This window comes from Sclerotinia sclerotiorum, genomic scaffold (genome assembly GCF_000146945.2).
Source record: "Sclerotinia sclerotiorum 1980 UF-70 scaffold_1 genomic scaffold, whole genome shotgun sequence".
Classification (NCBI taxonomy): domain Eukaryota; kingdom Fungi; phylum Ascomycota; class Leotiomycetes; order Helotiales; family Sclerotiniaceae; genus Sclerotinia; species Sclerotinia sclerotiorum.
In genome coordinates, this window is record NW_001820835.1 from 1,421,596 (window position 1) to 1,445,705 (window position 24,110).

General features: G+C 42.1%; 9 protein-coding genes across 9 annotated transcripts; 5 read left to right on the top strand and 4 right to left on the bottom strand.

The window, feature by feature from the left end:
- Window positions 1-1,109: 1,109 nt before the first annotated feature.
- Window positions 1,110-1,623, bottom strand: SS1G_00544 (60S ribosomal protein L39; the record flags this gene model as incomplete). Its single annotated transcript, XM_001598405.1, has 3 exons — window positions 1,110-1,158; window positions 1,308-1,408; window positions 1,618-1,623. The coding sequence occupies 3 exons, from the start codon at window positions 1,621-1,623 to the stop codon at window positions 1,110-1,112; spliced, it is 156 nt and encodes a 51-aa protein (XP_001598455.1).
- A 531-nt stretch (window positions 1,624-2,154) lies between these two features.
- On the top strand, window positions 2,155-2,983 carry SS1G_00545 (hypothetical protein; the record flags this gene model as incomplete). The annotated part of the gene is made up of 5 exons (XM_001598406.1): window positions 2,155-2,229; window positions 2,313-2,351; window positions 2,413-2,496; window positions 2,571-2,894; window positions 2,960-2,983. 5 exons carry the CDS (start codon window positions 2,155-2,157, stop codon window positions 2,981-2,983), a joined length of 546 nt encoding a protein of 181 aa, XP_001598456.1.
- Window positions 2,984-4,137: 1,154 nt separating this feature from the next.
- Window positions 4,138-4,629, top strand: SS1G_00546 (predicted protein; the record flags this gene model as incomplete). Its single annotated transcript, XM_001598407.1, has 3 exons — window positions 4,138-4,183; window positions 4,428-4,544; window positions 4,613-4,629. The coding sequence occupies 3 exons, from the start codon at window positions 4,138-4,140 to the stop codon at window positions 4,627-4,629; spliced, it is 180 nt and encodes a 59-aa protein (XP_001598457.1).
- A 737-nt stretch (window positions 4,630-5,366) lies between these two features.
- Window positions 5,367-6,954, top strand: SS1G_00547 (peroxisomal catalase; the record flags this gene model as incomplete). Its single annotated transcript, XM_001598408.1, has 2 exons — window positions 5,367-5,592; window positions 5,651-6,954. The coding sequence occupies 2 exons, from the start codon at window positions 5,367-5,369 to the stop codon at window positions 6,952-6,954; spliced, it is 1,530 nt and encodes a 509-aa protein (XP_001598458.1).
- Window positions 6,955-7,867: 913 nt separating this feature from the next.
- Window positions 7,868-8,583, bottom strand: SS1G_00548 (predicted protein; the record flags this gene model as incomplete). The annotated part of the gene is made up of 3 exons (XM_001598409.1): window positions 7,868-7,877; window positions 8,226-8,267; window positions 8,477-8,583. 3 exons carry the CDS (start codon window positions 8,581-8,583, stop codon window positions 7,868-7,870), a joined length of 159 nt encoding a protein of 52 aa, XP_001598459.1.
- Window positions 8,584-9,762: 1,179 nt separating this feature from the next.
- On the bottom strand, window positions 9,763-11,901 carry SS1G_00549 (hypothetical protein; the record flags this gene model as incomplete). Its single annotated transcript, XM_001598410.1, has 6 exons — window positions 9,763-10,739; window positions 10,939-11,297; window positions 11,364-11,429; window positions 11,481-11,618; window positions 11,670-11,702; window positions 11,798-11,901. The coding sequence occupies 6 exons, from the start codon at window positions 11,899-11,901 to the stop codon at window positions 9,763-9,765; spliced, it is 1,677 nt and encodes a 558-aa protein (XP_001598460.1).
- A 907-nt stretch (window positions 11,902-12,808) lies between these two features.
- SS1G_00550 (hypothetical protein) lies at window positions 12,809-14,945 on the bottom strand (the record flags this gene model as incomplete). Its single annotated transcript, XM_001598411.1, has 2 exons — window positions 12,809-14,462; window positions 14,515-14,945. 2 exons carry the CDS (start codon window positions 14,943-14,945, stop codon window positions 12,809-12,811), a joined length of 2,085 nt encoding a protein of 694 aa, XP_001598461.1.
- A 2,118-nt stretch (window positions 14,946-17,063) lies between these two features.
- Window positions 17,064-18,792, top strand: SS1G_00551 (hypothetical protein; the record flags this gene model as incomplete). The annotated part of the gene is made up of 2 exons (XM_001598412.1): window positions 17,064-17,450; window positions 17,533-18,792. 2 exons carry the CDS (start codon window positions 17,064-17,066, stop codon window positions 18,790-18,792), a joined length of 1,647 nt encoding a protein of 548 aa, XP_001598462.1.
- A 1,921-nt stretch (window positions 18,793-20,713) lies between these two features.
- Window positions 20,714-23,656, top strand: SS1G_00552 (hypothetical protein; the record flags this gene model as incomplete). The annotated part of the gene is made up of 5 exons (XM_001598413.1): window positions 20,714-20,920; window positions 21,153-21,217; window positions 21,287-21,606; window positions 21,652-22,888; window positions 22,936-23,656. 5 exons carry the CDS (start codon window positions 20,714-20,716, stop codon window positions 23,654-23,656), a joined length of 2,550 nt encoding a protein of 849 aa, XP_001598463.1.
- Between the last annotated feature and the right edge of the window lie 454 nt (window positions 23,657-24,110).

The window sequence follows — 24,110 nt, forward strand, 5'->3', positions numbered from 1 at the left end:
GATAACTAAGTTGAGCACAAAGCTCCTTAACTACAAGACTAAATGAATGTTTATATACCCTATATCATCTTTTGAGGACCTTTGGGACCCTAAGGTCCAAAAGGTCCTCAAGGTCCTCGATGTCACGTGAATTAATGAATCGTGACAGTTATATTATTTTATAATTGATTATTAGAATGAAATGGAGGTTGAATTATTGAAATAGGGAGGTAGGTAATGTATAGAGATGAAGATGGAGATAGGTAGAAATGGGGTTAGAACTGGACTTGGTTAGGATTAGAATTAGGGTTTATGTCTGCTGCCTTGCGGAGGAGTAGGTGGATGTTAATATACGTGGGGGTGGAGAATATGGAGTTCGGGATTTTGGAATAGGACGGGATTGATATGATGACGCTTGGGGAGCAAGGATATAGGGGACGTATATGGGGTGATGGGATTTTGAAAGGGAATGGCGCAGAAGTAGTCCGTAATTAAAAATTGAAATGGATCAATTTAACGACGAAAAGGAAGAAAAAGATGATATTCTGCAACTCTTAAATTGTTGTAGACCTGAGTGCGAAACACTGCTGAAGTTGGATGTCCGGTTCGGATACAACACTTTGCGCGAGACTGTCTGGATGTCTGGAATTCCGATCTGAATTTCATGGATGCTAGATATCAGCATATCTTTAATCATGACGAAGGTAATCAGTCCCATTCACAATCACAAACTGTATCCCTCTCAAAAACCAAATGTGTAGCTTGGAGAAATCAGCAAAACATCCCATTTCCTCACTGAATCACTTTGCTATGAACAGAATGATCCTTTCTAAATCGCAATATATGCCATTCATTGAACCGGCCTAGCAATCAGAAATCTTACGCCTCCCTTTTCCCAAAGCAGCATCCATCAATTGTACCCTCCTGCCAAACCGAGCAAATATTATCATTTCATTTCTCTATGCTCCTCCCTCATAAAGTTGCCATTCGTGTCATGAGATCGTGCGAATTTGTAATAAGTAGAGTAAGGTATGGTGGATTGGTGAGAAGCGGAAAAGAGAGAAAATCGTATGAGCGTGGGTATAGGTTGATGAGAAGATGGAATGTTTCGCTGTTGTGGGATGATGCATCTACAGACCGATGCGGGTCTTTCTCCAGTGACGTCTCTTTGCGTTGTATCTGTTTAATGTTATTAGTTAAAACTCGATCGAAATTGATACTATTTGCGAGACGACTCGTTTCGACTTCAAGGATCGAAGGTGAAATCGAAGAGGTAGGAACTTGATATATGTGCTACTGATTGGGGTATCGTAAAATCGTGAACATACCGGATGGTGTTACCAGTCCTCAAACGGATCCATTGTGGAATGGGTCTGTTTTGCTTTTGGGCTCTCGCAAGCTTCTGCTTGGTGCGGAATGACTTTTGGGACTGCAGGAAAGCATCGAATTAGCATCTATGTAATCCGTCGTGTTGTGTTATTCCTCCACAGCCAGATGACATTGTTGGTGTTCGAGATCGTGAATTTCATCCTCAATTTTGCGCCTATGAACCAGCAATCCCCCTACTTCCTCTAACCGTTCCCAATCCTCCGTTCCAAGCAATTGAGAGTGTGCGTATTTAAAAATGGTAGTACATACCGGCATCTTGAAAAGTCGGCGTCGATATTGTCGTTGTCGTGCTGAATCAAAAAGTCTCTTGATAGAGGTTCAATGGATTCACACACCAAATATTTCTGACGAGGGCTTTATTTCTCGGTTGCCCTTTTGACCAACGTAAGGCTTTCAGGCCATCTCTCTGATTTAGTCACGTGTAATGTTTCTCGAATTAGAGTTATGACTAATCACAATCGGGAATTTGTGGCTCCGCGATTAGGATTGGAAATACGGTAAGGCAATGCATGTCACACAGTTGACCTCGTAAAGCATAATATCATCTGTGTAGAAAGTCCTACCTCACGAAACTACAAGATATCTCAAACCTTACGAACGATCAAAGCAGCACTACGAATCACGAATTCTACCAATCCTGTGTGATTTATTGAGGATAAGATTGGGACAAAGAAAAGAGGATTCTAGGAAGACAAGGATAGGGGACAGCTAAGCATAGTTGGCTACAGATCGAATTTAGGAAGAAAAGTGTAGAGGACAGGAAATACCATTACAGACTCAGGAAATATGGGCGCAAGTGTCTCGTGGCTGTCGGGGATGTTATTCTCGAAGAAAGAAATTCGAATATTGATTTTGGGACTGGTGAGTAGTTGGCTGAATAGCTCTCTGGATACTCGAGGAATAGTGAGCAGGAAGAGAAGCTGATACGTCTGCGAATTGGATAGGATAACGCTGGAAAAACCACATTACTATACAGATTGAAGGTTAGTGTGGCTATAAAATATAATTCCATGGGAGAGACTTTATGCTAACGGGAATCCGCAGATTGGTGAAGTGGTGACTACGATACCGACCATTGGATTCAACGTGGAATCGGTGACATACAAAAATTTAAATTTCAATGTTTGGGTAAGCTCGGGTTTTCCTACATGTTCTTATTAATTCTGCCATCTAGCGATTCCTGGCTGATATACTTGATGTAGGATCTTGGAGGTCAGACATCGATTAGACCTTATTGGCGCTGTTATTACGCCAATACCGCCGCCGTGATATTCGTTATCGATTCTACAGATATCGATCGATTAGGCACTGCGTCTGAAGAACTGGCAGCAATGTTAAACGAAGACGAGTTAAAAGACGCCGCATTACTAGTATTCGCGAATAAACAAGATCAGCCGGGGGCGAAAGGTGCTGGTGAAATATCGGAGGCGTTAAAATTAGGAGAGTTAAGGGATAGAAATTGGAGTATAGTGGCGTGTAGTGCTGTAGATGGTAGTGGTGTGGATGAGGGGATGGACTGGCTTGTCGTAAGTGTTTCATACTCGCATGTGGCTGGTTTAGTTGAGGCATGAGAATACTAATGTGAGAATAGCAAACTGTGCAGCAAGAGTCGTAATAGAAGGAGAAAAAACGGGAGCGACTTTGTACCATCATCACGATATACCTATACATCAGTTGAATAATTGAGGGAAAGGATGAAACTGGAGTCCGGGGTACAAATCTTAAGCTCCATGGTCGTTAGACGCATGAATATGAACGAGACCAATATGCCCGAGAGTATAATAGATGTGTGGGCATGTTTGAACATCTACATCTGGATTGAGAGCACTGCATTCGGATCTTTATTGTAAATGGGCATTTTAGATTGAGGGAATAGTGATGAATGCATATTGTCATTGAGACATTGATCTGGCCGCCTTGGGTACGAGACCTCCCAGGAAATTGGGTTCTGGAATTTCTCTCCGACTAGTTGGCTACGTAGGACTAATCTTCTGCTTTGTGATACAATTGAGTCTGGATCTAAGGATTTGTAAGGGCTTAGAAAACTATAGCAAGAGACTAGGTATGTCTTCGGTCTCAAAAACTGATCCATGTATACCATTGTGCATTACTCCAAAGGAAAATGCTGTAACCTATGCTTGTGGATACCGTGTACATGGGTCACTACCATATCTTGAATGAAATGACAAATTCGAAGAGACGAGAAATCACGAGAAAATGCCATGTCGATATCACAAATCCCATATTTGAAGCTAGTAGATGTTTAGATTCTAGAAAAAAAAAACCTTGAAAGTGTCACCCATCATCATAACGTGGCGAGCCACAAGCGCGATAGATGCCGAGATTCGGGATCTGATGAAGATCTTCTGAGAAAGCTGGTTGAGGCTAATCTGCTGGCCCGGTGCTGGGTGAACCTTGGTCCTTGACGTTGGGTACCCGCTCTTATTATAAGGAAAACCTTGGAATAATGTACAGAGGAGACAGTGTAATACCGCCGCTGTTGAGTCTACTGACGGAGCATATTTCCGATGTCACTATCCTGTGACTATCATACTCCCACTTTTTTCCCGAAGCTCTTTATGGAAAGATGTTCCCCCGATATGGTAAGAATTGAAACATCGACAAAGTAACCAAAGTTATTTTTAAAGAAGAGTACAAATCACATCTCGATGTTGTTGCACCTGTGGTAGCTTGTATGTAATACATTGATAACTATTCGTTATCGATGATGATATTTCTCGGCGTGATGTTCTTTCAAAGTGCCCCACAATGCACTTTTTGACGATGTGCGTACTGTTATGTACAAGGATACTGGGTAGGTAGGCAACTTTGGTATTATTGACCAGGGGGTTTGCTTAAAAAAGATGAAGGTGGAGATCAAGTGACGGCATTGATGTGATGGTGGTGTAAGATTTTGGTAAAAGTGTTCAACCACAAAAATAGGAGGGAAATGTGTGTGTAATTTTGCTAAGTGAGGTATACTTTACTGTGTCTATTCATTTTTGATATGATAACTAGTAGTCAAATATTAGATAAATACTAGTAGATACCTTTACTAGACAGAGCGATTCATAGCTCGATTAATTCATGCCAAGCTTCAAACGGTCCAGGAAAGTGGCGCTATGAATTCAGAATGCGGAGAAAAGCACTAAACTATGCCAAGAAGAGAAAAAAAGGTATGTAAGTATGAGGGGAACATTTCGTGTTACCCCGAGTTATATGCATGTATGAGATGTTATTATAGACGGAGGTTACTATTGAATTATATCATTTAATGCGAACACCTTTGGCCAGCGTAAATAAAAGGACTCAGGGCTCATTCAGTCAGGTCCTTTTGCATGGAAAATTTATACATGTTTTTATGTGTATACGTGATGAATAGTAATTTTTAGAGCTACTAGGTACTAGTTAAATATCTTGGAAATGTTGAACGGATAAGGCTTCATTTAACTTTGGTCTATGTGGGTAGTAACAAGCTAGAAAGAAAGAATGGTGGCAAGTCCTTCGATACATGTTTCGGAGAATGGCTTTGAAATACTATGGGTTATACTAGAAGCTACTTACCAGGAAAATCCTATTAAATCGTCACAACATTGCATACGAAGCACTCATAGTAAAAGTTAGTAAAGTTTCCTTTATGCGGAATTGGCCCCGATCATCAATCTTTTTCCTTTTGATAATCAATTCGTTCCAGACCTTGAGAGCTTTACTAATGCAGTTATCAACCCCCTCATTTTCATTGGTTGCCACGAAAGGAGGGGTACTTTTCGGAATTTCTACTTATTTATTTCCCATCCCACCCGTTTCTTGTGCCATCTTACTTTTACTTCTTTTAGTTCATCAAGCATCAAAAGCTTTCTGTTATCTCCAAGAAATTATCAGATTATCATCAAAGTTACTTCACATATATCTTTGATACCCAATTGCCAAGCCTTCAAACCATCTTACAGCCACATCTACCACCTCCCTGTGCAACAACAAGCAATATAATAGCAATCATGGTTGCCGACGAGAAGCCCGCGTCTACCTTCAGATATGATGAAGCACCAGTCTACACAACCTCTAATGGATGTCCCGTGAGACACCCAGAGGAATTTCAGAGAATTGGTAACAATGGACCACTTCTCCTTCAAGATTTCCATTTGATCGATTTGTTGGCTCATTTCGATCGCGAACGTATTCCGGAGCGTGTTGTACATGCTAAGGGTGCTGGAGCTTATGGAGGTAAGTTCTTGTGTTACATCTTTTCCTCTATCGCCACATACTAATATATCACCCGTAGAATTCGAAGTCACACACGATATCAGTGATATCACCACCATCGACATGCTAAGCAAAGTCGGCAAGAAGACTCCTCTTGTCACACGTTTCTCAACTGTTGGTGGTGAAAAGGGATCTCCAGATTCTGCTCGTGACCCAAGAGGTTTCTCCGTCAAATTCTACACTGAAGAGGGTAACTGGGACTGGGTTTACAACAATACACCTGTCTTCTTCCTCAGAGATCCAACTAAATTCCCTCTTTTCATTCACACACAAAAGCGAAACCCGCAAACAAACTTGAAGGATGCTACCATGTTTTGGGATTATCTCTCCACTCACCAAGAAGCTGTCCACCAAGTTATGCACCTCTTCAGTGACCGTGGTACTCCATATTCATACAGACACATGAATGGATATTCTGGTCACACTCACAAGTGGTTCAAGCCAGATGGTACCTTCAACTATGTTCAAGTCCACTTGAAGACAGATCAAGGAAGCAAGACATTTACCAATGAAGAGGCCGGCAAGATGGCTTCAGAGAACCCAGATTGGCACACTCAAGACCTATTTGACGCAATTGAGAAGGGAGACTATCCATCCTGGAGCGTCTATGTTCAAGTCCTTTCCCCAGAACAAGCTGAGAAGTTCCGCTGGAACATTTTCGACTTGACCAAGGTCTGGCCACAGGCTGAGGTTCCATTGAGACCATTCGGCAAAATGACCCTCAACAAGAACGTCGAGAACTATTTCGCCGAGATTGAGCAGGTTGCTTTCTCGCCATCTCACTTGGTTCCAGGAGTTGAGCCATCTGCCGACCCTGTCCTTCAATCTCGTCTCTTCTCATACCCAGATACCCACCGTCATCGTCTCGGTGTTAACTATCAGCAAATTCCAGTCAATGCTCCTCTCCGAGCTTTCAATCCATTCCAACGTGATGGTGCTATGGCTGTCAATGGAAACTATGGTGCTAACCCCAACTATCCATCTTCGTACCGAAAGCTCACTCATAAGCCTGTCAAGGCTACCAATGACCATGAGCAGTGGTCTGGTGCCGCATTGAGCTACTTGGCTGAGGTTGGTCCCGAGGACTACGTTCAAGCCAAGGGTTTATGGGATGTCCTCGGCAGACAAGAAGGCCAACAAGACAACTTCATCAACAACGTTGCTGGACATTTGGCAGCTGCCAAGGAGGACACTCGCAAGCGTACATACCAGATGTTTGGCAAAGTCGATTTGAATCTCGGTTCTAAGATTGAAGAGGCAACCGAGAAGTTGGCTCCTGCTCCAAATAGCAAGGCTGCCGGAGCTGCTCAATCTCGCTTGTAAACTGTAACTGTGTTATAGAGAGCAGAGAATGCAGAGAAAGTTTTTAAATGACATTTTGCGATGATATCTATTGATTATTTTATGAAGAATGAAGGATTCAGGAATGGTGGTAGGACGGGATATTTTGCTGGTTTTACAAAATTGGTTTATAATTTGCAATGACATACCCCTTTATTATTTAAAAAGTCTATAATTTCTTCATGCAGATGGTCACATTGAAAAGACATTGGTGAAATTTCCACGAGCCAAAATCTTCTACGGACACGATTAGTTAGTAACAACTTCAAGTCTAGTTGGTAACAAGAGGCTGCACTTACACCATCAAATACATTGTAACCATTCAACTGTTTCGATTGCACATTTCAATGGAATTCATGAATTCCCAGTCCGTTCTTAATTCCTCTCCTTCTTTGTCATCTAACAGGTACAGGTCATATCTGTCTATTCATTGAAGTACTTACTCTCGAACTACCTACCTACCTGTCCATTTAGCACGCACGGGTTCCCTACAGATATTTTCCTGGGTTTACACCATCGAAGTTGTCAATGTTATAATTTACCTTTGTTGTTTGTATAGAGTAGAATGATATTTAATGATTATTGTTAATTATTGTTAAATTGTTACATAAAGAATGAAGTGGTATTGAATGTGGTAAAAGCAATGTTAGGGTTAATAATTTATTTTTGAAGAGGGAGTTCACCTGATGGTTCTATGTAATTATGTATCTGCTTGGATGGGTTATTATGGGTGATTTAGATTTAGATTTAGATATAGATATTGTTTAAGGAAAATGGTATGTGAATATATAATTGGTAAGTATGCCGGAAAATGTATGAAATATATCTAGACACCTACTCGTGGATTAATATTATATTCTAGACTCTAGACCATCTCAGCTCCAATCACATAATTTTACCCAATACTAGGCGAATTATTAATATCTGTACTTGTGAAATATAAATGATTATAATACTTCTACTATCTAACAAAAAATACACATAATTACAAGAAGAAACCTCAACCTCAAACTAAAAAAAGAAAAATCCCAAAATGGAAGATAATTCACCACCATATCCCCGGTCTTAGAATCCAACCCACAACCCAACATCCTCCAATACCCGAATCACCATCTAGTTATCTATACACCCTGCTCATAAGAAGCATGTGCACATCATCCGTTTCCAATTCATCTACTACTACTACTAACACTACTACAACCTTACATCACTGGCTACCACACCCATCACTCCCAAACACCCTCCAAACTTACCTCCATATTCCCAGTCTCTCAAACATCAAGGACTTCCAAGGACTAGGAACATTTTCGCCTCCTCATCTCAGTAATCACAACAGATACAAATAGTCTACACAACTATCTCACTTCTCTCCTTCCCCCAATACAAACACAAACCCGAAACCTCAATCAACCCAACACAACCCAACCAACCTCCCCACCAACCAACCAACCAACCATCACCCACATAACCACCCACCTCAAAAACCTATCCTCACCATCCTCACCCCCTCACTCCCCTCCCCAAGACCCCACCCAATAAACTTCTACTCCCTCCCAATATAGGGCGAATATCCTTGTCCTTCTTCCTGTTCTCCTCCCTCTTCTCATTCATATCCTCACAAAGTCCCACCCAATACTTTACACCCTATATGGAAATGGAGTAAACCTAATAGTCCCTATGCTCGAAAAACGGGATATTGGGAGATAAATCTAATAGGTGCTATTGAGGATGGGGTGTGGAGTGCTGGGAAGGATTTAGGGTTGTTCGTGGGGGTGATTGAGAGGGGGAAGGTTTGAGGGGTTGAGGGGTCAGGGGAGGAAGGTCGGGGTTTTGGGGTGAGGGTGTTGGGATCTTATTCATTTAGTTTTGCTTTTTGGAGAGAGAGAAAGGAGGGGGGGAACCTGTTCGGAGATTCCTGGATGACTGGATAACTGATTGATAACTTGTGCCAACAGCTAAAGAGGATTCTCCAAAATTATAAATCCCCTACACGAAATAGAAATCTTTTTATAAAAAGAATCATTCAGAAATCACAGAAATGCCCAAGTAATAAAAGATAAATATCTCAAAAAACTTTACTAAAGAATTATTAAACTCGTATAAACTAGCTTTTATATAAATTCAGCAATGAATAAATAACCCAATATAGTATAATAAATTAATATCTCAATATTCTCATTTATTTAATCATCTCTTTATTTCAAAAACCAAAAAGAAAAGTCTAACAATCTTGTATCTCTATTAAAAAATTATCCTTCCCTAGAAAAATTTAAGTGTTAAGAGAGACAAACTCCATATCTTAGAAACTTTACAGATTCAAAAAGACAATATGGTATAGAATTTATCAATACATCAATATAATATCCCAGCTTCTTCTTCTTCCTCTTCTAAAATCATATATACATATATACAATCAGTATTATAATAATAAAAGAGAATAAGGAATCGAAAAGCTCCTCGGCAGATATCTATATCCAGATACTTTGCTCTATGGGAATAATATAGCGAAGCCACTTCCACTTGGGAAAGCCGTGTAAAATTAAGACTACATTATCAGGGTCAGAAGTAGGATATAGATGAAAGTAAGTATTACAGCTACCCATCTTTTATGTTCGTTGTAATCTTCAAATAAATAAATAAATATATGTATATATTTGAGCTATCAATAAAATACAAAAGAGCCCTGCCACCCACTCTAAACTCTAATTACCATTCCCGTAGCCAACGGTGCACACACACGCCTCTTAAATACTATCTATCTATCCTGAATGACGGACGGATTCTACCAACCTACTCATGCTGTCTACTAACACTTCTTCTACTCATGCCCAGATTTTGTAACTCCATGGGCTCACTTAATCCACCACTTCTTCCTTCTCCCTTCCAATTCTCTTTCCTCCTAGTTCTTTCAGTACCCGGACCACCGGTTTGAAATTCACCTCGCTCAGCTCGTCCTTCATCACCATCACCTTCAGTTTCTACAACCCTTTTTCCATTTCCGCTGCTCTCATCCGAAGTATTACCCACTAGCATACCCTCCCTAACAACATCGACACTAGTTGAGAGTCCCTCCTCTTCAATCTCTTCTCCATGATTACCCCCTACGCTAATCATCGTAAAAGGACTCGCTGTTGCTCCATCCAATACTCCCAATTCCTCTTTCGTGAACCATCTTGGTAGCATCCATATCCTTACCGGAATCAACGCTAGAATAATGACTGGGAATCCTACTGCCGCGATTGTCTGTGTGATAGCAAACGTGGCACCAAAACCAAAGAGTTGAATTGCTACGAATATCCAGATGGCAGATTTTCGAGGAAGATGTCGTAAGGGGTCGGAAGAAGGGGTTAGCGAGGAATCTTTGAGAAGGAAGAGAATTTTAGTAGTCATTCCATTGCCGAGAAGAGCTTGAATACCCATGACGAAGAAAAGACCCGCTAGAACACCTTGAGGGATGAGGTGGATGACTATAAGTAGAGGACCAGTCATAGTCCCTAGGGTTAATAGACCTTGGGCTAGATTGCTGACTCGTTGTTCGACGACGTGGGATGTAACTGGCTTGAGATGACCTTTTGAATCTCCCGATTCATCGGTATCAGCAACAAGTTTGGTAACGCAAAGCGATTCAGTGTGGAATGGGGCTTGTGGAATGAGACCGTTAGGAAAAGGGATTCCCAGCAGACCAGCAATACCAGTTGTGAACCCGAGGAGGAAAATATCCCAGTGAAAGCCAGCAGGCTTTCGGAGGGGGTATTCAGTTCCTTGGGCTATCAAAGAAGAGACTATGCTCCGTTAGTGACTGTATATCTGTGTAGAAAAGAAAGATATATGATTTACCATTGTGATCGAAATAAAACAAGATTGTCAGTAAAATAGCAAATGGTATGGCAATAAACACATCTGAAACTCTAACATCCCAAAAATGTATAAACCATCCTCTATCAATTGTTGGAAAGAAGGCTTTACTTGTAGGTAGTGTAGTCAAATCTACTTCTCTCATTTTACCAATGTGTACAAACCCAGTAAAAAAAATGATAGTGAGAGGTGTGCCGTAATCTTTTATAAAAACTCGGACATAATGCCGGAATAATGGACTATCCCCAACAACACCGCACAAGAATGCAACGGTGGTAACTAGTAATGCGATAACGATAGAAAGGTAGAATGGTTCATCCGAGCCTTGACGGGTTAGGACCTGGATACCTTTCTGGAGGTAAATAAATGCTACGTAAAATCCAAAAATATCGCAAGAGAAACGAGTGACATAACGAAGTAAGTTGCATGAGTTGGTAATGGCGAGTATCCAATGCATTAATAGGGACCATCTGCTTTAGTCAGTTTTTTTTCCTATTTTAGAAAAATTAACAACTGCAGAGTATTTCTATACATACAATCCAATTAATGCCATAAATGCAAAAAAGTTTGCTCCTGTAGGAACAATAATATCGTAGACAGTACTATCCAAATTAGCATCAAGTATGACAGGACCTTCACATCACCAAACATACTAATTGAAAACAGTGATTGGTCCTGTAACTCCTACAATAACCAATGGTTGAGCGGCAAATACTGCAAAAACCACTGATCCTAGGACAGAAGCAAGAAGAACTTCATTCACTCCATAACTCATATTCGTCTTTGTAAACCTGCATTTTGATCAGAAACTTTGCCTCATATATGTTTGACAAGAGACTTACATATCCAAAGAAAAAGCTAATGCAGGTAAAATACTGTCATGCAATTAGCTATTTCTGCCCACGATCCGTTTCCACGACTTCTCTTCTCATCACAAGAATGGTTGGCCTCCAAATGGAATGTAACGCACTTTGCAAAATACATATAAATCGTAGCCGGCACAACTCTATAATCCCAAGCATCCGTCCAATCACTCAAGTAAAATGGTGCTCTTCTCTTTACATCATCAGCCATGCCTTTGAACCATCTAATTTTATACCATTTCGGGATATGTCTGCTTCTCGTAGAAGTATTTGTGTTCGCTGTCTGCAAACCATTATGTTCATCCATTGCCTCGGTATTATGCGATGTGGAGTTTGTATCACTGGTAGCTAATGAATTGAAGCGATTGCGCCAGGCTTTTGCTGTAGAGATATTTTGCGGAGCTCGAGTGGAACTAGAGGTGGCGTTGTGAGGCAGAGGACTGGGGAGCGAATAAGGATTCGAAGATTGAGTGGCCATTAGATAATATTGTCGGGAATGTTAAAGATTCAAGAGTAGTAATTGAGGCATCACAATGTCTCTATGAAAGAGGGAGAGATATGGACGAGAGCAGGTTGCAGAAAGGTCAGTTGTCGATTTATATATTTATATTTGGATTTAGGAGGGTGGTCAAGTTGGGAATAAAATTGATGCGTATCCACCTCTTGGCATATTGTGGGGTAACTTAAATTCGGATGACGCCCAATGACAACATTCTGAAGATGGGATGAAAAAGATCCTGGCTCGGCTGCTCACTTTAAGCCGGCCAATCACATGCTGCCTACATGCGGAGTAGATGATTTCAATATTCGAGTCATAATCAGAGGAAAACAATGACTCAAAGGAATGATTCTCTTGTCATACATGCCAAGCTCAAGATTCTTGTTTTGAGCTTTGTTGAAGCTCTGTGCTGTTCAAATAAATAAGCAATTGATGTGTTTGTAGACTTTTTCACCACATATTTTCGCTAAATAGGAGAATATTTCGGCCTAAATGTAACAAACTTTGCTTGAACATTCATAAGTTCTATATGAGCATTTGCCATGTTGGCTAGGGTATCTTCATAAACATGGTTGCCTCATTGATAAAAAAAAAAGATATCACATTCGTCTCGTAAAACCTATCGTCCAGAGAGGACTGCTCTCTTCGCTGCATCCTCCTTCACCCATGTCTCAATCCTTTCACCTACATCACCAACCAAGCTTTCATATTGTGGCCCTGGGAAAAAAAGACCACAATGTGCCCCAATTTCGTCTACTCCTTCCATATAAATTCGAATCCAACAGGCATCTTTCTGTCCCTCAGACTCTGGAGGCAGCACACAAAACTTCTTGTCCTTTTTTGGCTTCTCCATCTTCGGCTCCACCTTCGGGACGTTCTCTTTCCCTTTGGAGGATTTGGAATTCAATGTGGCTTGTCGCTTTTCCTCTTCTTTTTCTTCCTTTGATCTTTGCTTGCCTTGAGCTTTCAATTGTTTCTCCTCATCTTTTCGTGCTTTCTTTTCTCTTTTCTCCATCAATTTGCGACGGTCTTTGAGAGCACTTTCTCGATCCTTCAAGGCTTGGTTATAAGCCTTCACAATGCGTTTGTGTTCCTTTTCTGCGACTTTCCGAGAGTCTTTGTCTGTATAAAGATCGAAGTTCATTGGTTCTGGTTCTGTCGGCGTATTGGGGATAGGAGGGAGGGGAGGTTCGGTGGGTGCTTTTTGTGGAGTAGTATCCGAGCTCTCTGTTTCCTCAGCATGTAATAGACCTGCTATAGGTACAGGTTCGTCTTCTTCAATGGGCATTGAATCAATCTGTCGCAATTCTGGTGATCGTGGAGCACCTTCCTGAACCCCTGAACTGTTGCCTAAGTCTTGCATCTGTTCCCCAACCTGCTGCATATGTATACCGTTGGCCAAATCAAGGTTAATATCCGTCGTAATTTGACTCTCCTCTGATGTTGAGGGCTGAGTTTCGGAATGATCTAGGCTCAGATTACTCATTCCTGCCTTCAACGAGGCATTATCATGAAGGGATTCTTCAACGGCAGAATTTCGTGGCTTCCTGGGCCGACCAGTACTTGCGGTATAATAATTGATGAATCTTCTCCGTGGGGTTTGGTTTTGATTTACAAAATTGCTCCCCCCAGCAAGTTCATCAACATCTTCCAGAGCACGTATTTTGGAATAACGATTCATCAAGCCAGGATAATCTGCCAGACAACTACCAAACTCTATATGCGATACAAAGTACTGTGAGGTTGCAGAAGTCAAACCACCTAATTTTGCTGTTATCCCAACACCCTCAGCATGTTTGTTAACGAAGTGTAAGAAGTTGTCAAATCCTTTTCGCTCTGGTATTCTGATGTCGTTGAAGAAAGGGGCATTGTAAAATTTATCATTTGATGGTGGCATAGCTAGCGATGTCATGCTTTGTCCATCAATTTCTTGGTACGTAGTATTCGAGTCTGAGAGTGTGTCTGCTAGGCTTGCTGTAGATGCAGGACCGTTCATCGACGGCGAACTTGCCCCGTTGGGCGATAATGACCCTGATCTTGAGCTTGGAGGCTCCGGTGCAGGCCTAAAAAGACTTCCAATTCCACTAAGCACGACTCCAGGATGCATGCCTAGATATGGCGTATCAAAGCTAATTGTTCCCAATATCCTATGGCGAAAGAGACGATTTGCTGGAGCAGATGGAGGTTGGAGGACGACCTCCGAAGATAGAATCCCTCCCATACTATGGCCTAGTAGTATAATGTCGGTCAAAGAATCTTCATGGGGCTCTAGCCTAGCACAATCTTTAGCTGGTAAAGAATGATGATAGTAAAAGAAGGACTTACCAATTGCTAAAATCATCCCGAGCAAAGTTGATAGCTTTTCTGGACTTATATCTAGGATAAACTTTTGTATGAATAATATGAGTCTCTTGGAGCGTGATAGTTAGAAGATTATGAACGTGAGCAGGAAAACTTTGGAAACTGGTTTCGTTGCCCAGGAACCCATGAATATAAATGAGCAACAGTTTACGACGGCCATCTCGATTAGATTCTGAAGGGACCAAAGAATGTGTGGAAGATGATCTTGGGTCATTTGAATGCCATTGCTCTGAGATTAATTGGTTCCTCTTCGCATCATCATCGGTGTACGGTGGAGGGGCCTGGACAGACTCTCCTCGTGGTGGTAGCGGGGGCGGGGTATGATGGTATCTTATTGTTGGAACTTCTGGACGATCCTGTCGAGCCTTCTCCTCTAATTGAGCAGGAGTAGCCATGGCTTATTTTGATTTATCAGTTTTAATATCTGATTATCAAATTCTTAAAATTTGATAAAAGTGTTCATGAATTAAATACGAAACATTGTATCATTGATGTTTTGATTTCATGCAGATGCAGCTTTCAATAAATTCAAGGGTCCGTCAGGGGTTGTGCGGTAGTAATTCTACCTCGTGATGCAAAGTGATGTATTTATGCGCAACGAACGAATTTGATGCATTTTCATTCCATGAATAATTATATTAAAATAATATTTCTGATGTTTGTTTTGTACCGTACTAGTTGATCATGTTGTTTCGAATATTCCTCCTGTTGACTTTCATAAGATTCCACCATAAAAGTACCTATGTTGAGTCTGATGTCCTGGCCAATCAGCTATGAGTACAAAAGATGAGATTGAAAACAGTATTCCGTACTTCGTACTAATAACAAGAAGCACATCGTTCAAAATACTTGAGGTATCCACTCAGACGCGAATCGCTCCCAATCCGCTGGGCTCGTTGATCTGGCTCGGTTGGCTGGCCAAGTTGTGTACTCTGTGAATTGTAACCGCCGCATCAAAGCTCTAGGTACCTAACACTCACTAATGCAAGCCAATTATGGCTTATGGCGAGATCTTTGAGAAAAATTGATCTTGCCAATCTTAAATCGTGAACCACAAGTCAGGTACGAGTTACACTAAACTAAAAACTAACAAAGTGATCCGTTTTTGCAGTAGTAGGAACTAGGTAGTATTCTTACTTGAAGCAAAATTACTAGAGGGAGTTACTTGAAGACTTATTACTTCACTATACCTAGGTAGGTATATATATATATATACCTACATCCCACCTGTTTATGAATACATCCAAGAAATTAAATGGCCTTGAAAATTATTCCTTCTTTGAACTCCCGCTCACACTCCCTTTTCCATTTCATTTAATTAAGACGATGGATTACTGGATATTTCGGTAGCGACGAATTGGCATAATATGACCTATATCTCGGGAATTCAGGAGAAACCCGTATATAGTAATGCTCATCCTAATGTTACAGAAAGACACCATCCATTATTGATGACACTTATTAAGTTTCCATCTCCGCGTCCCATCGAATTTGCCTAGATGTGATGAGCAAAACGATGATGTGATTGTCTCTCTTTTCATGCAGTAAAGAACATCTAGTCTCTAGTATCTACCCACATAAAAGGGGCACGTACATTCTGGGATATAAGGACGGAGTGAAGCTACTGATTAATATCTTCCTAGGCAGGTAGAAAATTAGAAAAGCTAGATATATTCTTTGCAGCGCTCCACAAGTTGACGATCAATGTATTTGTGTTGAATCCTTAGGAGTCTCGACAACTGTTGACTTGCTATTTTAAGTGATACGAATAATGGATAGTTAGGTTATTAAGTCGGTCATTCATTTCAATAACAAACTATTACAATCACCAATTCATAGTAACAAATTATTAACAAGTCATCAATCTCGTCCACATTACTTAGTAGATAGTTAGTATCTACCCTCGCCCTCACCCTATACAGCGTATTTTATATCTAGAACATTGGAAGAATTGACGGGACGAAAAGGAACCGCCCCAGAGACAAAATACGTTTCCTCCGTCTCCGTTCTCCATGCCATGCAGTCATGCTTTATCCTTGAAGCCTCGTGCTTATTCGATAACTGCCATGTTAAATTAAATATCTTCTCACGCCGTGATTGGTCAACTGACGGGTGCATCCACTTTTCATCCATGCTAATAAATTTCTATAAAGTGAAATAATTCGTCAGCCCTGACTATTCACGAACCTCTAAAAGGAAGCAAAAAGTCTCTAGTAACTCTAGCGAAATTTGTTCTTGGCCCGTGCTAATCAAAACTAACCAAAAATTGATCTGCTGTACCTGAGCGAAATGCTGTGTGATCCTGCGAACTATCAATAATCACTTTTTATTTTCCCCCCCCCAAAACCCAACCTTCACGAAAACGAAAATCAAAAACCCTCTTTTTCCGCAACGGCAATGAGGGCGACGAAGGAGTTGTAAATATTACGTCCCAAGTTGGCGAAAGTCACTCTTTTGAATTATCAGGTACCCGTGGAGCGCTGTAGACGCAGCTGCAACAAAAAGGGCGCGCCATGAACGACGCTGAGCCATCACTCTTTCTGGCCAGACATGAGTATGCATACGGGCAATCTCACCACAATCATTTAAAACAGCATCAAAAATTACACAAACGGCAAACGACGGTAGTTGAAACGGCAACAGCTGAGGCTTCCGCCATAACAGAAGTTATTCAGACAATATCCGTGGTCCAACAGGTTGATGTCGATGCCGATGGATCTACTATTGCGGTCCAGACCTTTCCAGCGAGCGACTACTCGTCTTTGAGATTACAAGCTGCAACAACAACTACTTCCTCGATCTCTTCGAATAGAGATAATTCTTCTGCTGCTTCTACAGTTCTTGGAGCTCAACCTACATCATCGGGCCAGGTCATCCTATCGTTATCGTCGAGCACTGATGTGACTTCGACTTCCACTCCTTCCACTAGCTTTTCAACGCCCATTCCTAATTCTAATTCAACTACATGTAAGCTAACCTCAGTCTTCACGCAAACAATATATTAATGGTATGGTATTAGTAATTTCTAGCTCATTTCCAAATTCGACCCCAGGCCCAGTATCAATCTCGCTTTCAGGCTCAACTTCAAGCTCGACAACATTATTTTCCAATGCGACCGCTTCTGCTTCAATCTCTTCCTCATCATCCACATCTAATACTACCCGACTTTCTTTTACTGACTCCACTTTGACATCCTCATTCGAAACCTTTGCATCGACGATAACATCTTCCTTCTTGTCATCACCTGTATTTCTTTCTTCGGCTGCATCATCGACAACTTTCAGCTCGACCACGCCCTCGTCTTCGTCCTCATCTTCTTCGTCCTCATCTTCTTCGTCCTCATCTTCGCCCTCATACTCGTCATCTCAAACAGATTCGACTAGCAGTATCGCTTCTGTCGGTGGAGGTACCGAAACTAGTTCGGCATCCGGGAGTAGCAGTGCTACAGGGGGTGCGGTTGGTGGGAGCGGCAATGGAACAGCTGCGAGTTCGACACCATCCACATCCACGATAGTGGGGGGTGTAGTTGGTGGGGTAGCTGGGCTCGCTGCACTTCTCTTTATTTTGATGTTGGTGTTGAGATGGAAGAAGAAGAATGGTGGGATGTTGTCAATTGGAAGTGTACCTCCTTCGACGATCGCCGGTGGCGGAAGGGGTGGGGGAGTTGGTGGAAATGATGGTAGTGGTTCTGCAGGTCAATCCCAAGGTTTCCCTAATCAAGCTCCTCGTAGCATGACGGAGCGCAGATCACTCGCAATGGCCGTGCCTGCAGCGCTGGCCAGCCTCTCGAAATCTAAGCGATCATCTCAAAACACAGCCACTAACACGGTTTCATCAGCAGGAAGTGAAAGAGGTTTCTATAGGGTATCTGGTAAGAAGCTTCCATCTGTCTTACAACATGGAGGTGACGGATTCGGTGAACCAAATTCAAATACAATGAGCGGATCATCGTTTTACCCCTCTGGTGTACCTGCTATGCCGATCTCCAACACTTTAAGTGGCACCTCATTCTACCGAGATTCTCAGGGGTTCTATGGAGGACAGCCAAGCCCACCTCTCGAGCCCCCAAATAGAGACTCTGGAGTCCCGGTCATGAGGCCAAGCCCGGCAAGAACCCCGGTTACGGAACATGGCCCTTTTACAGAGCCACCTGGGCCTATACCACCGAGGCCGGATCTTCTGGGTCGTTCACTTGCCTCACAAGATGGCTCCCACGCCTCAAGATTTACAGAAGAAGTCTGAAATAAGACATTTCTGAGATTGTACAGGGCTTTGGTTGGAGGATCGCCGGCATTGATGCATGTGAAGCTTTTTTGCTTTTTCGTAGTTATTGTGGGGACCCCGCCTTGGATTGGACCTGCTTAGGGCTGTCCTTGGATATTTAATGCACCTCTGCATTTGGGTTTGGCGTTTTTGTCCTGATATGCAGGACTTTTGATACCAGTGAGCGCTTGAAGATTTATCTGATTCGCTTCTTATGTTACGACGCCTCTCGGCAACAATCAGGAGGGAATAGTGGATTTAGGATAGCCATTTCTCCTGGGATCGGTAATAAACTGATACCTGTCCTTTTTCTCGTGGTAAATTTGATGATCTTGTTGGATAATATAGGCGCCACTTTTTAGCATCGGACGAATGGCTAGGATATAAGATCAAAGAGGGTGGGATAAAAGATAATGTCTTTCTATGTATGAAACTCAACGTGCCAAATTGGAGCTTAAGTGCATCGTGCCTGACAAGTTTCTGAAGCCAACTCAGGTTGTACACACAAACACCAGAGTGGCTGTGTATGTGTGATGCTACCTGCAGTGATATTTATGTAGCCTCTCGAGTCCAAGCGAAAGATGCTCGATGCAGGAAGTTCTGGGTTAAGCCGGTAGAATCTCTCCTCTCGTTTCAGCAGTGTAACAGGTCAATCTTCTCGAGAACTCATTGGTCCATATCAACCGTACATAAGATATACATTGGCCGATGGCGCCTAGACTTGTTACCCGTAGCATCGGAATTGAAGAATTGTGCTCGAGAAGTAAAATGAAGAATGAAGATATTGGATCACTATGGCCACGTGATGAAAGCCTTTTAAGTAGGTAATATATATTACGGTACAACTCGAATGTAGGACAAGATGAAGGACAGGCCAAAAGATTAAAAGCCATTGAAGCCACTGAAGATTTTATTGGTTTTGTGTACCCCGCCTGTATTATTATGATCTTATAGTGATATGGATATCTACCTGATCATTTATAAAGGTGATAGATAGATACCTACCTTTAAGCAATCATTATTGTGATATTACTGTACTGTACTGTACATAGGATATTCCGGGACAGCTGACTTGTAGCTTTATTTTGCTAGCTCTGGTAGATGAATAATTCTCTTCATTTGGTAATACTTGGTCTACCTACATTACCCATCTCAAAATATTGTTGATTAGTCATATATAAAATGCCGAGGTGGTTGCGTGTGGTGACATGAGTTGTGAGAGGATAGGATTATAGTAATGATAAACTCCTATGATGGATGCAACACGTAAGATTTCAGATGGCGAGACGATGCGATTCTTTTTCAGATTGAGTTTTACATTTCTTTTCTATTGGTCCTTCATACTTTTCTATGTGTCCTTCGTCATCTTATTAATATTTAATCATGCCAGCTACAGCTCCAAGAAGCTTAGACATCAATTAATTTACCTACTAGGTACCTAGTTAGTATTTATAACTTCTAGAAGGCCAAGCTTAAACTCCTCCGCCGAAAACGACCCCTCAACCATCGGTAGACACATACACTGTACGATCATTTACCATCTTCCCCAATACTCCAAATCACATCACATTCACTGGCTTCTTAAACTCTTTGTTCAATAAAATAACCAAATATCATCCCATCATATAATCGCTTTTCTCCATCATCAGGCTGTGCCTGCCTTCAATATCCACAAGCAGCCACTCAGTCATAAAGAAATCTCGACACCCAAGACATAAACCCAGACTCTGGAATTAGTACATCTGCAGCTACGGAGTAAGCTAAGTTCCGCAAACTGCTACAGGAGTTGTACGAATACGAAATAAATTTCTACTTGGGTGATTCGACACCCGGCATACGACTTTTAATCACTTGCGCCTTCGTCAAATTCAGCTATTTTACTATGCGATGATCAACAAAGATGGATTCTATGCCCCATGACAACAATTCTTTTGTGCCCCAGATATCGGCGCCCCCCTTGATGAACCCCCCGCCTCAAATATTCGGGGCTTACAATGCAGAAGGTTTACCGATATCTTCGAAAATACCAGATTTGACGGGTCCGCTTTTCGGCGATGGAACCCTTCTCGATGAAAGCAACGAGGCAAAACGGAGAAGGATAGCGAGGGTAGGGCTGAACATTCTGCGAAGGAATCTGGACAGGAAGCTGACGACGGCAGGCTTGTGACATGTGCCGGAAAAAGAAGATCAAGTGCGATGGGAAGTTACCAGCTTGTACGCATTGCATCAACTATAAAACGGAATGTATTTTTACACAGGTCGAGAAGAAGAGAAATCCACCAAAAGGGTGAGAAATCTAGGTGAAAGATCAGTTATTTCGGGCGCTGATTTTTGAGTAGTGCGAAATATATCGAGGGCCTCGAGAATCGTCTAGGTCGCATGGAAAGTTTGTTAAAGTTATCTGGTTTGTCCCATCAATTCAGGCATATTCAAATGTTCAATGATTGACGGATAGTGTTTAAGGTCTCCTCAGCGAAGAAGATGGTGGGCGAACGGATTTGGGAACGTTGGAGAAAATACTACAGGAAAAGAACCTTTCGCGCAGAGCGTCTGCTGCCCCTGGTTCAGTTGCAACTTCCCCAGTGCAAAGTACTCCAGGTAACCCGGTTGATGCAAATGGTTCGACCCCTCGGAGTACTATAGCATCCCCAGAACCAACCAAAGACTCCGAGAAGCGTAATAGTAAAGACGGTCGAAATGAAGTGGGTGAGAAAAGAGAGGAGCCAGTTGAGGCGCTTTCAGATATGATGTGCTCCTTAGTCACAAATAACTGCGGAGAAACTCGATATATAGGTATGAAATGTTGCTGGATGGGAAGGACTTTGCTGACAAATTAAGGGTCATCTTCTGGATTCTCCATATTCTCGCCTAAAGGTATTTCATGGGTCAACGAGAAGACAGGCGATTCATCGTTTCAGGACATGATTTCATCCGCTTCCGTGGACGACAATAAGATGATGTATTGGAAACCAGAAGTATTCTCGGATTTGTTCGCACGTCCAGTATGGAGGCGACTCCCTCCTAAAAACGAGTGCGTGTCTTTACTTAAGGACTTTTTCGAGAATTTTAACTGCATGTTTCCCCTTTTCCACCAACCTACGTTCATGCATCTAGTCGATCGACAATATTCTAGTGATCCCTATGAAGGCTCCGGATGGTGGGCAAGTCTTAACTGTGCACTTGCCATCGCTCATCGTCTTCGTGTTATGAGCCATCTCGTGCCACAGGAGGAAGATACAAAAGCTTGGGGCTACCTTAAAAATGCCATGGGTGTTTTCACCGAGCTCACCATGCGGAACACTGATTTACTCAGTGTACAAGCATTGTTGGGAATGGCTTTGTTTATGCAGGGTACGCCTAATCCTCAGCCTTCGTTCTTTCTTGTAGCAGCCGCTATTCGTCTTTCACACAGCATTGGGCTGCATAAACGTGGGTCTGGCTTCAACCTCAATCCAGTGGAGATTGAGCAACGCAAACGTGTATTCTGGATAGGGTACATGCTAGACAAAGACATCTGTCTGCGTTCGGGGAGACCTCCTGCACAGGACGACGATGATATGAATGTCGAACTACCGAGTGCCGACCCTGAAGATAACATAGGTAATATTCCTCTTGCCGATGGCAAGGGAAAGGTTAACCTTTTCCGATTGATGTGTGAATTTGCGACCATCGAGAGCAAGGTATACAAGCAGCTTTATTCGACTAAAGCTTCAAAACAATCTGATGGGGAACTTCTAAATACCATAGGGGAGCTTGATTCTCAACTCGAAGAATGGAAAGATAGTATCCCGATCGACTTCCGTCCAGAGCATGAGATTAAAGCTTCACATACTCCACTAATTCTTCACGTTGTCGTTCTTCATTTCGCCTACTATAATTGCCTCACTACAATTCATCGAATGTCTGTTCACCACGGATACTGGACCAGCCGCCTTTCTAACTATGCCATCCAAGGACTGAATGCTAGGCCTCTAAATCCCCGTGTCTTTTCTTCGGCCGCATTGTGTGTGTCTGCTGCTCGCGCTTCCATACACCTCATAAAATATGTTCCTCAAGGCGACTTTGCTTGTGTCTGGTAAGTCAGACTTGCACGCTACCTCAATCAAAATCTAACATATTTAGGCTCATTCTCTATTTCCCGGTTTCTGCCCTTGTGACCCTCTTTGGAAATATTTTACAAAACCCTCAAGATCCTCGGGCACGTTCTGATGTGCGTCTTATGAACCTGGTTGTCAATTTTCTTTCCATGTTAGGCACCGAGGAAGAAAATGGAGGTGTAAAACGTATGCTAGGGGTCTGCTCAGAATTTGAAAGAATAGCCAAAGTTGTTTTGGACAAAGCAGAAAAGGAGACATCTACAAGGAGAAAGCGCAAGAGTCATGATGATTCGGGTAAATCATCGCATATGCCCAGGGCTGGCCCACCACAGACTCCCATGAGCCGTGCTCCTAATTCCACGCCTGGCCCGTTTTCTCCCAACTCGACGAATCATGTGAATCTACAGAATGGCTTTAGTCCTTTGCAAGATGCTTCTCCAAGCTCAAACTGGCAACCAGATTTCGGTGCTCCTGGAAATGATTTCATGGGACAAAATACGGCGACACCGTTTGGAAGTGTTCAAGGTTTTACAAACGAAAATGAGTTCAACTCCCCACTAAATCCAAATGCTTTCCAACAACCTTTTGTCCCTCAGGATCTCTGGCAGATGCCAATGACGCTTGAGTGGGACTGGGCAGAGATGACGGGAGGCGTGTACCAAAGCTTCGAGAATGGTGTTATGGGTGACCCTAATCTTCATATGAGTAATAATGCACATCTACAAAATCAAGGTGGGGGCTTGTAAGCTATGGATTTTTGGCGTTCTCGTGAGGGAGGAAAATTGGAGGTAAAGGTGTTAATTATATTGGGCATATGAGGGGTCGGAAGAGGCACAGATTATGGACTCATAAAGCAGTTGCTTTGCATGGTGATTATGGCGTCTCTAAAGGAAACTCATCTGGCTTCATTAGGAAGGTGTAACTGGTACTCTCCTCCGATTATGTTATGGCTTCAATATGCCCAACAGATGTATTAATGATTTGCTATGGAACATTTACACAAGATTGTACAATAATTATAGAGAATAATATGATGTGGAATGATAGAGATTAAAATAGTAAATGAAATGTGATTTATAATTTTAGTTGGAAAACAAGTCCGAGGTTCCAGATTGAATATATTTTGAGTTTCGATACCAAAGTTGCGCTAGTGTTGTAATCAATCAAGCTTAATCGAGGCATCATCATTATATATATGAT